Source organism: Plectropomus leopardus, chromosome 14 (genome assembly GCF_026936395.1).
Source record: "Plectropomus leopardus strain MGB_pleo_1.0 chromosome 14, ASM2693639v1, whole genome shotgun sequence".
Taxonomy (NCBI): Eukaryota; Metazoa; Chordata; class Actinopteri; order Perciformes; family Serranidae; genus Plectropomus; species Plectropomus leopardus.
The window spans coordinates 24,159,655-24,177,596 of record NC_142189.1 but is presented as its reverse complement, the minus strand read 5'-3'; the positions used below and the strand labels follow the sequence as shown (position 1 = coordinate 24,177,596).

The following is a 17,942-nucleotide window of genomic DNA, read 5'->3' as shown; positions in this document are numbered from 1 at the left end:
CCACCTCCAGAATTCATGAGGTAAAACGCCCACAGCAAAAAGATGTCCCAACACACCAGCAGTAAGACACAAGGAGACGCCCAAATTCACTCAGTCTGAATACTTAAGCTGTTGGTCGGGGCTGATCTGACTTGATGTTTTCTACTTCTTCGTGTATGAAATGTATATGTTGGGTGTGTAAGTCGCAGGCCTTGTAGAGAAAGAAATGCACACTTTTTCCAAATTATCAAGTAGTCTTAATGATATCAAATTTTATTTTAACCTAGATAAAATAACAAAGATCATACTGGAATTCAAGTCATGCACAAATTGAAGCAGTAAAACTGAGGCATAAAGAAAGCACAAGTCATCACGAACAATTCTGACATTACTGGGTGTGCAAGAAATTTAAAATTCGGCGCTTCGCACTTTGTTCAATTCAATTACCTGGACTGTAGAAAAAACTGGCTGTGCACCAGTGCTATGATCTGATGCCATTATTAGTAAACTGAAAGACAGGAGAGCTGTGAGATGCTGGATAAAACCTACAGAAACAGAAGTGCATTTCCCTTCTCATCGCCTTCTCATGGCCTGCCAGTTTTTAAAAAACAACTCACAGTGATGAGTCTGAAATTTTTACCTTGTAGTTAAATGTAGTAAGCTGCCTCCAGCGTTGCCAGGGGGAGCTTGCAAATTCATGATTGTGTTATACAAAGGCTTTTCTGTCAATAAAAGAAATGCTTTGCTTCTGAAAAAAACAGTTACTTTAAGAGTTCCTTACTTTAAGAGTACATTAACTTTTGCCCAGCTCTCAACAGTTTGTCATGTTGACAGCTGGGAGTGACAAACGTATCAAACTAACGTGTGTTTTTATCCCTCGACAGCTTTTGGCAGCAGTTAAGTCGGAGAAAGGCGTGAGCTCAGCGGTGGACTTATGCTGTTACCATGGCAACAAGGCTCTGGAGGCCATCCAGGCTTTCCCCTCCTCCGAGGCTCGATCCGCCTTGGAGAACATCGCCTCCGCCATCACCAAATTTTGACCTGGACTCTCATTCGCACGCACACACACGCACACACACACACACACACACACACACACACACACACACACATACACAGAGTTCCTTTGTCTGCAGAGGCAACAGGACCACAACCACTGAACGGTTGACACTTTTGAGACAAATGAACTTCTTTGGAGCCAGGTGCTGGCCCACGTGTGGAGAGACTGTTCTGCTCTACTGAGGATGACAGTGTGCATCAGAAATGCAATGGCTGTATCCATAAATGGTCGTCATTAAAAAAAGAATAAAAACACATTACTTCAGCATCATGTCATGCATTGTGTTGGCTCTAATACATACCGTTCCTCTCCCCATGTGGAGAAAATATCACGCCAAGCTGCATTTCAAAATCTGGCAGTTTATTACCACCTTGCTTATCAGCAAAAGCACATATGAGGCAGAACGTAATTTAAGATGTTTTGAGGGATTGTTATTGTCGTCTGGAAAATGCGCCATGAACGGCAAATGATGCACCAAGCAGCACTTGTCCTAACAAAATTTCATTTTTTTTTTTTAGAATCACCCTGGTTCACCCTGCTCATTACTCCACACCTCAGATGATGCTGAAATCATAGCTGCTGGTTGTAGTGGGTGTTTGCCAAATTGAAGAGCAGCTCCAATCCAGTTGTAAAAATGTCTCAAAGTCATGTTCTACCGGGTATGTACCTCTACTGATAAGCACAGCTGCAAAAAAAAGGAGTTTGGCGTGACACTCTCTCCACAGAGGGGGAAATGGCATGAATCAGGAGTAATGTCGTCTATGTTTCCTTATTATGTTTGTCCCCATGCCTGTGTATGTGATCCAAGTCAACCCAGGGGCGGGGAAAGGTCACACAGCCTCTCCCCTTGGCCCAGCCAGCGAGCGCATTGAAGCTCCGCCAAGCAGTAATTATTAATGAAGAGACCTGAGCAAATGGACAGGAAATGCAGAGGTATTGATTGGGCCGGCTGCCCTGCTCTAAGCCGTACAGGCTGGCGCCAGCCTGGTGGCCTGTGGTTTCCCAGGCTGCTGTCTGCGGAGGGGGGGACAGCCAAGGTGTGAAACCAGGCCACCGCTGGCAGCTGTCTGTCACATCCAGGCCACACCTGAAGGACAGAGCACAGGAGACAGGATGGGGAAAATAGAGTGGACTGAGGTTGCATGGTTGACAAAGAGGATTCAGTGTAGCTGGAGAGAACAGCAGCACATGTTGGTACCACATCAGAACATGTCTGTGGCACGATAGCTGTGTTCGAAACTGTTCCCTGTCGTGTAAATAGTGCACTTCGAATTCTCAGCGTTTAATTTCATCCACTATATAGTGCACTATAAAATACCACGATGGACAGCAAATTTGAGTGCACATACAATGTACCCTACATTTTACTCCCGTATACCAAAATGCATTGGGTCGTGTGTTTCCGGAGGAAGAAAATTCCAGTGCAGTGTCCAAAGTCTCGTTTGGTTATTCCCGTATATAGTTCACTGTTTAATACTGTTTCAAACACAGCTTTTGAGTTTGCACAAAGAAAGTTGGTGCAAGCAAAGGCCATGAGCTAGAACTGCAGGTAATGGTTAAACATTTAACTTCGAAAAAGAGCAATGCCTTGGAAAGAGTTTCAGTTCAGGAGTTGGTCCTGTTGATAATGTTACAATTAGTTGCAGGTTACAGCTGAAATTTTAAGCCCAGTTGCCAGGAAAAAATGTTGGCATTGTACATTTCTGCAAACCATGGATATGTTACATTTGTACTTTTCATACATAGTTCAGATTACATGTAAATGATCTGAATTTCTCATCAGCAGGGAGGGATGGTGGATGCTGTGACTCCTAAGCAAAACAGCGGCCAAGCAGCAGAGAGCAGTTGACCACTATTCAAGACCAACAAATACTGGTATTTTTTAATAACAGTTCGGGACATTTCAGCCATGTTTGCAGGAACCAAACGGGATATTTAAAGACAAAAACTTGATGTTTTCCTAACCCTAACCAAGTGGTTTTGCCTAAACCTAACCTCCCTTTAACCAGCATTCACATCATGAAACTGAAACTAGACGTTTCGTCATGTTCAAGTCTTCAACATATCAGTTTCATATGAAACGAACAAATGTAACATATCCGTGGTTTGCAGAAATGTACAATGCCAACATTTATTCTGGTGACCGGGTTGAAAAAAAAACTAAACTAAACAAAAGAACATTCAAGCATTATCTGCAGCAATTCACTGAAAGTATTGCTGTTTTTCAAGTGTTACGCCTCACCTACTGCCTGATGTAATGAGGCTGACATGGCCAGCCTCATAACATCAGGAAGCTTGCTGACGTGGGAGGGTCTTGGGCTTCATTGGGCTCATCTGGGCCTTCTCAGGATATAAAAGCTGGTCCAGGTGTTGACTTGTTCTCTCCCTTCCTCCAGCAGACATCCACCCTGCATTGTTGGGTTTGGTTGGGTTCCTTTTTGTAGTTAAATAAATTAGAAATGTTTTTACTAAATCTCTTGTGTGGACTCCCTTGTCACATTCACTGAAGCGGTTTGTAACACAAGTCTCTTGTTTAAATGTCAGTCATAATCATCCAATCAGATACCTCAGTAACATTTTGGAAAGAGTAGCCTTGTGTTGGTGAAATGGAGTCAGAGGATGAATAGTGGATGTAGAATAAACAGAGTTGGATGAGGGTGCAGGGGCGGGGGGTGATGGGCTGAAGGGCAAAAGATGATGGTGGCGTGAACTATTTCAAAAACAAGCTGCTGTCTGTTGCTGGGTTGTCTGTCCACTTCCTCTACTGTTTTGGTTTCCGCTGCTCAGGCTTCCTGGGTACAGCGAGGTACAGCATGTGCCAGGGAAAGCCTCCGGCTCTTTATGAAATATTTATCCTCGCCGTGAGGAGACATGAGGAAAGTTACATGGAAAGTTAAAAGGACCAAACAAGGAAGAAGGCTGGGGCACTGCCAGAATGACAAATATAGTTACTAAACAGGACTTTTTCAAGAGATGAGGTCTGGCCGAAGCAATGAAACTGTTGCACAGACGCTCCCAGTAGAAATCAACCAGGCACTGCAGAAGAGGATTTGATGGGATGAGCTTTTTGTTTTCGACTTCAAGAGGAAAAACAGTTCTTGAAGCTAAATGTTTAATGTAGAACAGAAATTGTAGCCTTTTTTCTTCCCTGACAACATCGCCAGCATTAATCTTTTTGATATCTCCTGCGCAGCCCAAATGAAGAACAGACCGAGGAAGGAGAGTGGTTTGTCAGCGTTATGTCCTGCGCAGCAGAAACCTGACTCTGTGTTTGCTTACAGTTCCCAGTTCGAGAGTCTTGAGTATCATGAAAGCAAGAGTTGGCAAGACTATAAGTTTACATGCAAAACATGAAGTGGGTAACAGCGGCCCTAGTGTGCCCGGCCCCAGACGATGAGTGGTGTAATTACAGCAGGGTCCAGTGGAGAGAGTCGGTCAGCACAGATTCCATTACACACTCACACATACATACATAAAAACACACACACTTGCAAACACAGCTGTGGATGCTGCGGACAGAACGACTGTCAGCTCATGAGTTTGACACGAAAGATACAGCGTTTTGGAAACTTGCAAAGAAAACTGTAAATTACCAAACTAAACATTTAAAACAGTTTTTTTATGTATAAGCGGTAGACAATGGATGGATGGATGGATGGATATTTTGTATATTTGATCATTTTGATGTGGAGAATTACAATATTCTGCTGTTTCTATTCAGCGGGTTATTCTTGTCAGGATGAAAGAGGCTATGTAACAACATTTGTGCTATCATGGGATGCTACAACTCTCTGGTGAAACACAAATCTATAACATTTAACAGCACTCACGACCCTCAACATTTAAAAATGAGCCTTTAACATAAGAATTTCTTGGAGTTCCACTTGACAGAGTATTCGTCCCACATACAAAAGGCTGAGTCCTTACTGCAGTGGTCTGGATTTAGTTCCAACCTCTTGCCCTGTGCTGCACGCTGCACGTCCTCCCCTCTCTCTTTCTCCCTCCCCCCTTTCCTGTCTATATTCAACTGCCCTATCAAAGAAAGGCAAGAGAGCCAAAAAATATTACTTTAAACAGGGTTCCCAGCAAATAATCAGCATGCACCAAATCAGGCGCCTCTCAGGGACATGTCTAGGGAGTGGCCTTGGGTAACATGGGCCACCCCTGAAATCTGATTGGCCATCCAAGTTGCGACCCCACTCTGACTGGCTATCTGCCCAGTCAGTTTGAACTTTTGACAAATAAACCGAATTTTCCTCTATAGGTGCAATTCAGGCTTAAACTGATATGCTGACTTCAAATAAATAGATACAACTGTTAAAAAGTTTGTTTACACATTTTTTTTAATTGTATATTTGCTATTGTACTGTTTACTTCTGGAGGAATTTCTTTCATAAGGTATAGGAGCTTTATTTTACATTTGTGTGGCGTCACTTTGCTGTGTTGTGATTGGAAGGTCTATTTATCTTTCTAAAAAAAACTACAAACAGGAATGTAACACACTGTAAGACATTGATTAAATTAGGTTTGGATGGTGAAGAAAAATAAAGTAAATTAGACCTTTGCCGATGTGTGTGCCCACAGTAATGCTGGTACTTCATGCCACCCCTGCAGTGAGTCAGTGCTCCACTTGGGTAAAAGTAAAAGAAAAAGTCTAGACACACCACTGCTAAGGTCAAGGACAGAGACTTTACAAGGGAGGAGAAAGGATTGGAGCACACACTAAAAAACTATTAATTAAAAAAATATAAAAGAAGTTCTTCGCATACTCTCAAAACGGTGCCACTTTCTGATAAAGCTTTTCAAATAGTTCATAAAAGACCTTGTATAAATGCCTATTTTAATAATTTTAGGATGTTTAAAGATAATTTATGAGAAAAAACTTTGTGCTAAGAAGTCGTAAAGAAAAAAAAATACTTCACACTTTAAATTGGATAAATTAGTATAAAACCTACAGTAGGTTATTTTTATGAAAATTATATTTTGTCATATTGCTGAAACTGTGACTGAATTCCTGAGATGGATACGCTGTGAAAAATATCCTGTTCCTCTGCCTCCTCTTAGTGCTGGTAATTGAATTTGCTTGAATCTCCCACAGCGCACCAAAAACATCCAATCAGAGCCGAGGAGCCCCTAAGGCAGCTGCCATTTACTACTCGTGAACTGTGGTCAAACTATAGGCAGCGTCGATCAAATATGAATCAAGATTTTGTTACTGAATTGCCTATTTCTCACCTGAAACATGTTTTAGTGTACTGTTAGAGTGTAAAATCAGAAAGATTGTTAGCCTGCCACCAAGTTGGTAACAGTCAAGCCAAAACGAAGCACTGCCAGAGCAAACTTTCTCATTTATAGAAATCGAAATAAATCTGCCTCATACTACTGTCTAAATTCAGAGATAGTTTCACAAATACGACAAAGAGGGTTTAAAAAAAACAAAATGCTTGCAATACTTGTTCTTACTAATGAATTCTAACTGATTAATAAAGCATTTCATTTTTTATTGACCCAATAATAAAGCCATTAGTTACTAAATATTAACACCTTACAAACTGCTTGATAGAAAAGGGTGCAGAAATAAGCAAATTTATGCTTGAAATTTTAAGAAAATCATCAGGTTCACAATGGATGACATAAGTCGAAAATATGACAGTGTAGTCAGTCAAGACCACCTACATCCATAGCGACCAAGTCATGACCAAGACCGAAGATTATAGGGACTGAAAAAAATCAAAACCAAGCCAGGGCGAGTACAATTTAAGACCAAGATGAGACCAGTACGAGTTCCACACCACATGACACACTTATGATAAAGTGTGGCACATGTAAACCATAGGCACTCCTCAAATTGATCTGAAAGATCTGCATTTCCATTAAAACACCCACAGAAAACAAATGACAATTCCTCTTTATTTATCTATTTTATGGCCATGCACTGCATGTGTGTGTATGTACAAGTGTACAATGAGAAATGTGTTGATAAAATACTCAAAAGGCATTGCAGAGGTGAGTTTTTGGGTGGGAACTGTCCTTTGTTTTCTATTATATTAAATATAAACAAAATGGAGCTGAAATTTACCTAACCATTTTTATTCAGATTATTTGCAGAGATTATTGTGTTACATCTTGGCAATTCAGGGCTTGACCGATTTTTGTAGTATATTTCTGAGTCCTCTTTGTCTGAGACTGAGATTTGACTGAGTGAAACAGTAGCTGAGTCTGAGGGAAGACCTTTTAAAGGTGGTCTTGAGACCAAGATTCTAGGTTTTGTGTTATATTGTGGACATTGTTTTGGGAATTTCTGTTATGTCTTCCTGTTTCCTGTTCTATCACTCCTCATGTGTCATGTACGGTTTGACTTCCTGTCTTTGTGTGTTTTCCCACCTTAGTGTTTCCCTGATTATTTCACCTGGCCCCCACTAGTTGTACAGTTCTCATCTGTTCTTACTTCCTGCTTATGGTTTTCCTGTTTCCTAATGCTGTGTTCCATTCAAAGTTGAAATTCAAGATATTCCAATCTCCTGCAAGAAAAAGTACAATGGAACGCCACTCAAAGTCGGAGCTCCTACTTGTGGACTTGGGGCGAATCCATGTACCCCGACTTCAGCGGTCTGACGTCACATAACAATGGTAGCATCCATGGAGGCCATGATAATACAATGGTAGAAAATCAACTAAAAGGCAACATGAAGTAGACTTGCATGTATTCAATTAAAATAATACATCTACTATCATATAGTAAAACTTGTTCTGCATGTAAATTGATGTCACAATATTAGTATTTAGTATCATATTATTAGTATTTATTATTAGCCCATTTATTTATAATAGTATTAAATATTAATATATCATTAAAATATAAGGAGGCGGCCCTGTTTTTTCTTTATGTTTGGTGTCGTGTGCCTGAACGCTTGGAACTCAGAAATTTCAACTGGGAAATTCCAACTTCACTTTGAATGAGCAAAGCATTAGTTCTCCCCGCCTTTGTCTGTTTCCTTCCTGTTTTCTATCACACCTGTCTTTTATCAGTCTCGTTTTCCCTCCCCTGTTACCAGTCTTCCCTGCACACCTGTTCTGTTTTAGTCTGCTCCACCCTTGTATTCCCTGCCACAACTTCGACTGTTAACCAGTCCCTGTATTTCTCTCCTTTTCCCTGTGTCCACCTACCCCAGCTGTGTCTCGTTCTCCTGATTAGTTCCCTGTGTATATACATCTGTGTGTTTCCCTTTGTCCCTGGTCAGTTCATCTTTGTTCTGAAGATTGCATACTATATCAATAAAACAGATCTCCTAACTTAATCACTGGCAAAATCCTTTTTGCCATGACCAAGTTAATCAGACTAAATTGGTTTACTGAAGTTTCTAACACTTAGAACAAACATGATTCAAGTTGTCATTTTTAAGTTGCAACAAATTCACAAAATTAAGGAAATACAGCTAAATTTCAAATTACCATAGAGACATAAAGGTCAGAGTCTTATATATAGTATGTGTATAACTGTGATTGTATGTCAGTTTAAACCCAGTGATGGACTGATGCCTTGGCCATGGTGTTTCCCTGCCTCCGTGCATGCTGGGAAGCTTCCTCGCAGCCCCCGTGACCCTATTAGGAATAAGCCAGTATGTAAAATGACTGAGTGAATCTGACTGTGAAGTGATATTAGAGCCTCCATTCGTCTTCTCCTGAATGGCCTCTCAGTAAACACCTGCTAATATCATCATATAGCTGACGGTGATGGATTAAAGTCATTCTGCTGCGATGGGAACAGTATGGCTGATTGGCCTCCTCGACACAGACGAGCATATTGGCCAAAAATGACACTTTAACGAGCTCTTCCCGGTGTTAAGTGCCGCACGCCGGCCCCTCGTCGCGAGCCGTCGCCTGGCTGACCCTGGGCCGTGCTTCCCCCTGCACTGGGCCTGCTCGCTTCATTGGCTGACAGATCAGACTGCCATGGAGACAGCTCATTAGTCGAATAATGAGAACCACACCAGCCACACATTGTCTTGTTATATCATCTCCGTATTGACATATTTGCGGCTGGGAACAGAACATTGGGTGCTAGTGAGTGCATGAAATGGCCAATGATTAAGACAGAATTATAGCAGTGAGGTCTTACGTTCATCTCTCACTGACTGAAGTTCCTGTTAACCAGAGGAAAACAGTTAACCAGCTCGAGTAACCAGCTCTGCTTCATGGCAAATTAGAATTTCCCCTTGATTGCAACAGTATGGTATAACTCCAAATAATTTTCCTCTGTTATTCATCCTTTCACTGAGTCGCTTTCAAGCGGCCAAGTTCATATCACAGAGATGCAATTTCTAAAGTTTTGACTCTGTATTGTTTGAACTTCACGTCATATGATACTGTGATTATTGATGTACAGACTGTCAGCTGTAATTTGAGGATATGTGTTGCCAGAGAGGATGAAAAGTCAAAATCCCTAACATCAGAGCTTTTTGTGCACACTCCAATATGTGGTGCACGCACACCAGTATAGTTCTGACGGTTGTCTTTTCAGGGCTGATATGAGGAAAATATGCAATGATGTTGTTGAATACCACAACAACTTGTAATAAATTAACAGGTTTTTTTTCACTTTATTGCTGCTTTCAGTTTATTGCTGACATACAACAAATTATTTGTTGAATGAATAACAAAAGGAAATAAGATCCTACATTCTTTTATTCAACAAATTGAACACTAAACTTAACACAAAAGGCTATGATAAAATTTTTAAAAATGATAGTTTCATTTTAAAGTGCATTTTTTTCACTGAAACTCAATCAGCTGACACAAAAAATCACAGAGTGCAATACATAGACTGTATAATTTATGGACGTAGGTACCTTGACGTCGCCCATTGGCTTGTGGACTGCTGTTTTGAATCTGTGGCCATCTTGTTTTGTTTTTTTTGAAGCCAGAAGGGACCACATTTGGACGAGAGTCTGGAGCTGTGGAGGGGCGAGGACTGGATATGCCTGGAAGCTAAGGCTGCTATTGGCAGACAGCTTGTCACTCAAGTGGCCCCGCTCTTAAATATCTGTAACTTTGGGCCATAATAAAATGTAAATGGTGACATATAAAAAAATGTTCCATGTACAGTTGTCATGGATGTTTAAATTAGCTATATAGACAAAGTATTTTTTTTTTTGTACCAGGCTGTCAACATATTTCTGCTGTAAAGTTGGACATTTTCACATGGAAAAGTTGTTTTTTGAGCCAGCCTCAAGTGGCCATTAGAAGAAGTGCAATTTTAGGCATTACCGCATTGGCTTCGTTTTTCTGCCTCAGAGGTTACTGCTTGGTGCAATAGTGTCTCCTTTCACAACGCATTTCGCAATATATTGTGTGGCCTTTCCACAACATAAGTATGCATCCCACAGAAGTCGCCAAACCCAGTGTCCATTAGAGCTTTTTTACTGATTTTTTTTTAATCTATTTTTTGAAAAAGCATAAGGTTTTAAAATCAAAACTCTCAAATTGTGTTTGAATCTGCAGTACAACAGGACAGGAATTGATATATCATTTACAGACCACTACCTTCAAAAATACATAGTTTTGAGAAACTATGTACATGACAGGGTCATCTCTAAAAATCAGTCCCAAGGTATATTTAGAGGAGACAATCAACATCCAATGTGTCATCAAAAACACAATATAAATCTAATTATGATGGAGGAAGTGTGTTGTTTGAGAAATGCTGCCACGTCCTCATGTGACGTGTATGTAGAGTCTGTGCTATTTAAACTGTTGATGTCCTCTTTGTTTACCTACAGTCCAGGAGCTCAAGGTTGATCAGATGCTCAGAGAAAATTATTGTTCCAGTTTCTTTCCACTTGAGGGCGATGTTGCCCATACAATGAGGGCTCTGTAGTTCAAGGTGAACAGAGATTATGAATGCAACAAGAGGTGTCACTCCTACCTACTTCTGGTTTTGGTTTACTAAACAACTTCTAAGACTGGAGACTGTGTAAAAGTTTTTTTTTTTTGCAAAGCTCATATTTTGTAGCTACGTGTGAAGTACACTGATGTCCAATAATGACTACTGACGATGAGTCTTGAGTAACCTGAAGAGTTTATTCTCCTGTTAATGCATGTTGGTTTCACAGACCTAAAAACCACAATGCAAAAAAGGGCTTGGCTGTTTTGCTTCTCTACTCAGCACCAATTACTATAACTCAAGATAATAAATACACCATAATAGCAACACTTATGATAAGGTATGGCACAGAAATTTTAACTATGTTGTATTTTCAAATAAAGTTACTACATGATTATTATGGTGAAATCACAACATACAGGAACTCATATGATAACTAATTAATTAATATGTCACTCATATGATATTTAACAATGTCAACAAACCTCCCAAGCAATCAGTAGTAGTAGTATAAGAAAACATCAAAGCTTATGTCTTATAAAATAAATAAATAAAAATACCTTTTGCAAGTAAAGAGTTTGCACTCAAAACATCCGGGTATTAATTAAAGTAGACGGAAATATAAAAGTACCCATTATTTAGATAAAATGTCCTTTGTCAGAGTTATATTTTTGATATTGTGGACAAACATATAGTTATTAGTGGTGAATTAACGTGCCAACATTTTAATGTTGTTGGCCAAGGAGAAGCTGATTCTAGCTATTTTATAAGATGTAGGCGATTTAACTAACTGTACCCTATAAAAATGCATCCACCATTGATTTTATGTGTGTACGCAATAAACGGGTGTAGCGTTTATATTTCAAGACAATCAAAGGAGGACATTAGCACTGGGACAAAAACGGTATGCAGCTAAGCTAATAAAATTCAACACTTTATGTAAACAGACCCAGCTGCACCACTCCAGCCTCTCACGTGAGGCTCAACATAAAGACAGCTCTAATTAAATACTTTAAAAAAAATTTTTTTTTTACAAGATTTATGACATTATAACGTGACTTCGACGACAACATTTTTTATTTAAATGGTATTATAACTGTTGCATTCTTGGTTTATTTTTCTCCTCTCTCTCCACAGCTGTGCGGAAGTGACACAGCAGGCGCGCGCCCCGTCACGTCACGCGAGAAAGCACAGAAGCCGAGCGAGAAAAAAAATATCAACAACAAGAACAACAATTACCTGCAAATACACCGTCGTGATAGTCCGCAGACATGTCCAACACGCCGTCAACAGTCCTAAAGGATTGCATGGACTCGTAAAGGTGAGCTCAAATCGCCGGTCGCGTGTGTTTACCGTTAATTTAACAAGAGTCAGAGCAGCAGGAGGGGGGGACTCGGTCCACGCAAACATTGCCGCGTCATTAAAATTCACAAACAAAATGTTGCACAGCTGAAACAACCCCGCGCGTTAATATTCCTAATGAGCGGTGCTATTGTTGAAATGACAAGTTTGTGGCGGGGCTTTGTGAGGAGTTCGCGTCACACAGCTGATTTGTGTTGTGTTTTGGTTCAAGGGTTCATGGGCGGAAGAATGAGGAAGTGGCTGGTTAATAAAGGCTGGGGGAGAGCCAGGAGGCAACTCAAGTATGGTGGCATGCACAGCAGAGCCTCTGGAAGAGACATTGTACCTAGTTTTTTAAAAAAATAGTTGGCATTACAATCGATTTCATCAGTCTAACCTTCCTGGCAGTGCGCGAGCTTTAGCAGAACATGAGTTAATGTGCCTGGCTGCAGCTGGTCACATGCTTTTTGTCATAATGGTAGCATACCAGCTACCACATCTGAAATGAATAGTTTAGAATTTATAAATGCCTTCACAGAGTGTACTTTTATACATACAGTATATAACTATGTGCTATTTGTGTATCCGTTAAGCATTAAAAAACATTTTTGGTATTATAATTAGAACTTATTGATTGTTAAGGGTTAGTCTGGTGCTTCAGTCTGTCACCTCGGGCTGCAACTAATAAGAAGTTACTTTCAATATCATTTCAGTTTATTTCTTGATGAAGCATGTAGTCTTGAACAAATAGTCAAAAGCACAGATCACAAGATCCCAGACTACATTGTAATGTCTTTAAATGTCTTGTTTTGTCAAGACCAATAGTCCAAATCCCTACCTACTGACAATAACAGAAAGCAGGAAAATATTGACATTTGGAACTGGTTATTTTTGCTATAAAAATACTTCAGTGATTAATTGGTTATCAAAACTGTTTTTTAGTTACTTTTTGTCAAAGGACTCAATTAGTCGACTAATTGTTTAATAATCACAAATATTTTTTCCGTATTGATCCAGAGGGAAAGCTGCTCTGATGTTAAGTGTAGAGAACTGTAGAAAGTATAAATAAGTATGAAAATAAGAAATAAGTAAAATTGAACAATAAAAATATGTACAGCATTACCTTTCAATTAGTATGCAAAATATTAAAAAGTAAAATATGTATAATATCTTGAGTATGTAAAGTGTGTTAAAATCTAAAAATATGAGCCTCATGCTACATTACATGTACATGTACAAAACTAGTATGTAAGATAAAACTGCATTGTTACAATGTTCAACACAATATATACATAAGTAGAAATCACAATAACAAACAAATACAGTATGTTCATAATATAGTTCTGCTGTCATATCATGTATGTTGACTTAACAGTACGCAATGTATATTTTTTCGATGTAGATTTTGTATGTAGATTTTTTCAGCAACTTCATATGTTTGTGATTTATTTTTCTAGGCTATGAATTCCTCTGAGCATGGAGAAGTTTCAGATGAAGCGATGCTTGAAAAAGGTAACATCTGCAACCTGTATCTGTGTACCTGCAACAGTAACTAACTTTTTAATTTGAAGTTCCAGTGTGTAGAATTTATCAGGATCTGTTGGCAGAAATGGTTTATAACATTCAGAACTGTTTTTTTTTTCAGTAGTTTATAATCACCTGAAAATTTGAATTGTTGTGCTTTTGTTATCTTAAAATGGACCAGTTATATCTACATATGAAATGGGTCCTCTTTCACAGAGTTTGCTGTGTTGTTTCTACGGTAGCCCGGAACAGTCAAATCAGACACTGGCTCTAGACAGGGCCATTCACATTTTTGCACTGGCCATCATAGTTCTGCTAAGTGCTTGGCACATGGATGAAGTTTTAGTTTTTCATCCTCACTGCTAGATGCCACCAAATCCTACAAACAAAAGCTTTAAAAAATGTTTTGAGTATAGCATAGCAAGACATGTTTCTACCAACAATTACTAAATGTTTTCAAGCTTAAAAACCACAAACAAATATTCAGACACCAGAATTAAATTATAATCATTAAATATATGTGAGTCAACTGCATCTTTGTAAGAGACATACCAATCGTGATGTGGTGAAGAAATAAAGATGTCTGATTATGTGATGTCCATTTCAATATTTTCACTGTTGTCATTCAAATGTATTGTTAAATGTGAAACAGAAAACATTTACAAAGAAAACGTGAATCTCTTTTTTTTGCAGAACACAAGCATGTCCAGGATGTCAAGGAGGAATCAGAAGACTTTGCCATTTGTGAGCGACCTGAAGGACTCGGAGAAGGATCTCCCAGAGCCACTGAGGCTGGGAAACGGTCATCTGCAGAGATGGGCCCTTACACAAACCAGTCCACCAGCAGCAAGAGAGCCAGAGTCTCTGGTGAGGTAAGCTGACCTCAGACTCTTTTATGTAACTTTAAACATTAGTGTACAACACAATCAAAGTGCAGTTTCTACTTGTTGCATACATTTATGTGTCTCTTACAGTCTATATGTGTTTTAAATGTCATTTGCTCTGTTTAGATGAGGCGGCACCTGATAGATGAGAGCAGCAGACATGAGCCTCTTTGCCTCACCACAACTGGAGAGAAAAGAAGTTACGTCCAGCAGAAACCCAGAGTCTCCTACAGAAAGCCTCTCTTCAGCATCTCCCACAGGATCTCAGAGAAGAGGAATACCCCAAGTCTGGAGCAGCAGGCCAGTCATGGTGCAGCGAATCAGCTCAACTACAGCAGTATCCTCTCATCCAAGCTCCAAAGTTCGGAGGAAAATGGCCCATTGGAGACCCTTGCCACCATAGACCCTTTAGGTCAAGCTTCCTCGACAGATTCTAGCCTTTATCCACTGATTGAGAAAATGTTTCTCATCCTCAATACCCTCAATTCAAGCATGACACAACTGCATAGCAAAGTGGACTTGTTGACCCTTGAAGTCATGCGAATAAAGAAGCAGATCAAACCAGCAGAGATGGTGACAGAGTTCCAGCCGCCTCCTGAATATCTGCTAACGAGTGAAGAATTGAATCAGCTGATGGAGCAGACATCCAGTGCAGGGGAGCTTGGGTGTCGTCTGCTTGTGCATCTCTTCCCGGAGCTGTTCAAAGCCAGGGAGTGCTCTCACGAATGCATGGCAAGCAAGAGAACGCTGGAGTCTCTACATCTGCAGCTGATCCGTAACTATGTTGAGGTATGCTACCCTTCGGTCAAGAACAACAGCGTCTGGCAGGAAGAATGTCTCCTTCAGATTAATGACTTGTTCAATCGCTTTTGGGCGCAGAGGGACATGGAGAGCGCTCGGCTGCTCAGGAAGCAGACAATCGCAGGTGCTGGGATAAAGGCTGAGCATCCTCAAACCTATCATTTCATTAACGAGCAGGGCCAGGAGGAGCACGTCTCTTTAGATAACCAGCAGAACAGCCTGGCTGTGTCAGACCTTGCTCTTAATACACAAGCCACAGAGGAGCTGGATGAGTTTTCATCACCTGAGGACTTTGTCATTTTTCTTATGCATCGTCTCTTCCCTGAGGTTTTTGAGGAGGGGAAATTGCCAGAAGGCTCCAGCAGTTACAGTAGCGTGGGACAGCTAATTCTGGACTCAGACAAGGTGGAAATAATAAGAAAGTATATGGAAGCTAATTTTCCCGATGTGCCTGAGGACAGCTGGCTTCAGGTGTGCATTCAGCACATGGAGGATGCTCTTGAGGGTCCTCACAGTAACGGGAATGGGAGTGAACCTGACAATATCAACGACGAGAGCTATGACCTGGCCAGCCTTCCTGAAGAAGTTTCTATTATTAAGGTTCCAGAGGTGGGTGATTACGAAAAGCCAAGTCGCAAGTCCAAAAAGTCGCTGCTTACACCTGTGGATTTTGACAATCTAGAGATTCCTCTTCCTGACTTTACTGTTCCCCAGGAGTACCTCTTGTCCAGGGAGCAGCTGAAGAGCAACTATGAATGTAGCTTGTCCATTGGGAATTTTGCATCTCGGCTGCTGGTGCTCATGTTCCCAGAGCTCTTTACCCATGAGAACACACGGAAGCAGTACAACTGCAGCGGTTCTCTTGGTAAGAAACAGCTCGACCCCATTCGTGTAAATCTGATCCGTCACTATGTGCAGTTGGTCTACTCTCGAGCCAAGAATGACAGAGTGTGGATGTTGGAATTTGTGGGTAAGCTTGATGAGAGGTGCAGGAGACGTGACACAGAGCAGAGGCGATCCTACCTGCAGCAGCGCAAAGTGTACGGTCAAGAGTCAGAGCAGGACTTTCTTTGCCAGCTGAACCAGTTCAATCCAGATAGCATTAGGGAGGACCCAGATGTTCCCTCCTTACCTCCTGAGAAAAGTAGCAAAGACTTTTGTAAAATTCCCCTGGACGAACTGACTGTATCCAAGCCCGAATTCCCTGTACCTTCCATCTACCTGCTCTCAGACACTGAGGTACGGGAAATCGTCCAGCAGAGTCTCTCTGTTGGGAACTTTGCTGCCCGCCTGTTGGTGCGACTCTTCCCTGAGCTCTTCACCCAGGAGAACCTGCGGCTGCAGTACAACCATTCAGGGGCTTGCAACAAGAAGCAGCTTGATCCTGTCCGCCTGCGATTGATTCGTCACTACGTGGAAGCAGTGTATCCTGTGGATAAGATGGAGGAAGTGTGGCACTATGAATGTGTGCCAAGCATCGACGAACGCTGCCGGCGCCCCAATCGAAAGAAGTGTGACATTCTTAAGAAGGCCAAGAGGTCAAGCACTGTGTCCTAGTTACAGTACTTTTTAGTTACAATACACCTCTGTTGAATTAAAAAAATAATTGCACAGTATATAAGCTGAAACCGCATTGTTGAACTTTTTCAATCTGTCCTATGTAGGATGAAGCCAAGCTGTTATGAGTTTCTTCAGTACTATTCTCTTAGTCATATTTTACCTTTTGACTACAGCAGTAGATGTTGTAGCTTATGTAGTCTTATTATCGATGGAGAAAGAGTTAAAACTGCTTCTATTTATAAGCCAAAACTGTCATAGCTTACCTAACATACTTTGTTGATAAATGTTGTAGCCTTAAAAACAATAACAACGATAGTAGCTAATAGCATAGATCACAAATTTGCTCTATGGATAGAAATGAATCACAATGATGTGATATATTTCCGTTGCAGTTACTGATGTAGCATTGTGCCACCACTGTTTTAATAACAATGTGCTTATGTTAAGCCTTCTTATAGAAGTTTATATTATAAAGACAATTTAACATGACAATGGATCATGATAACCTATTTCTAATAAAATCACAATTATAAATACAACATATAATTGGACTGTTTTACATTATGGCACTAAACTGTTTCTGTTGACGTATCTAACCTGGACTTATTGGATATTGACTTTAGTTTTACACACATACCATTGTTCCACGAACATGGAACAGGTTCTGTTCTGGTTCCCCTCACCTAATTTTGACCCACATTGCAACCAAAAGTAACTTGGTTCAGAACTCAAAAAGTTGGTGGCTCTGTTAGAAACTGGTGGAGATGTGGGCTGGTTCCCTAGATAGCACCGCAGATCCAAATGGACTCAGTAACCATTCACACGCATTCACACTCCGATGACGTGACATCAGGAGCAATTTGGGTTTCAGTATCTTGCCCAAGGATACTTAGACATGTTGCCCGGGGGA

The 17,942-nt window shown here is 40.6% G+C and overlaps 2 protein-coding genes across 2 annotated transcripts in view; both read left to right on the top strand.

Moving 5' to 3' along the window:
* pdss2 (prenyl (decaprenyl) diphosphate synthase, subunit 2) overlaps nucleotides 1–1,304 on the top strand; it is a 35,889-nt gene extending 34,585 nt beyond the window's left edge. Inside the window, exon 8 of the mRNA XM_042500997.2 lies at nucleotides 864–1,304. Within this exon, the coding sequence (XP_042356931.2) occupies nucleotides 864–1,019 (156 nt within the window). The 3' untranslated portion in view covers nucleotides 1,020–1,304. The remainder of the gene's footprint in view (nucleotides 1–863) is intronic.
* A 10,757-nt stretch (nucleotides 1,305–12,061) lies between these two features.
* Nucleotides 12,062–17,578, top strand: bend3 (BEN domain containing 3). The gene is made up of 4 exons (XM_042500797.2): nucleotides 12,062–12,243; nucleotides 13,721–13,775; nucleotides 14,481–14,659; nucleotides 14,798–17,578. The coding sequence occupies exons 2-4, from the start codon at nucleotides 13,724–13,726 to the stop codon at nucleotides 17,027–17,029; spliced, it is 2,463 nt and encodes an 820-aa protein (XP_042356731.1). The 5' UTR covers nucleotides 12,062–12,243; nucleotides 13,721–13,723; the 3' UTR covers nucleotides 17,030–17,578.
* The last annotated feature ends 364 nt before the right edge of the window (nucleotides 17,579–17,942 follow it).

What these genes read in the sequence shown, in the direction of transcription:
- bend3 (XM_042500797.2), top strand. Translation starts at nt 13,724, where the DNA reads ATGAATTCCTCTGAGCATGGAGAAGTTTCAGATGAAGCGATGCTTGAA. An exon ending in TGAAGCGATGCTTGAAAAAG is followed by an intron (nt 13,776 to 14,480) that starts GTAACATCTGCA and finishes TTTTTTTTGCAG; the next exon opens with AACACAAGCATGTCCAGGAT. An exon ending in GAGCCAGAGTCTCTGGTGAG is followed by an intron (nt 14,660 to 14,797) that starts GTAAGCTGACCT and finishes TGCTCTGTTTAG; the next exon opens with ATGAGGCGGCACCTGATAGA.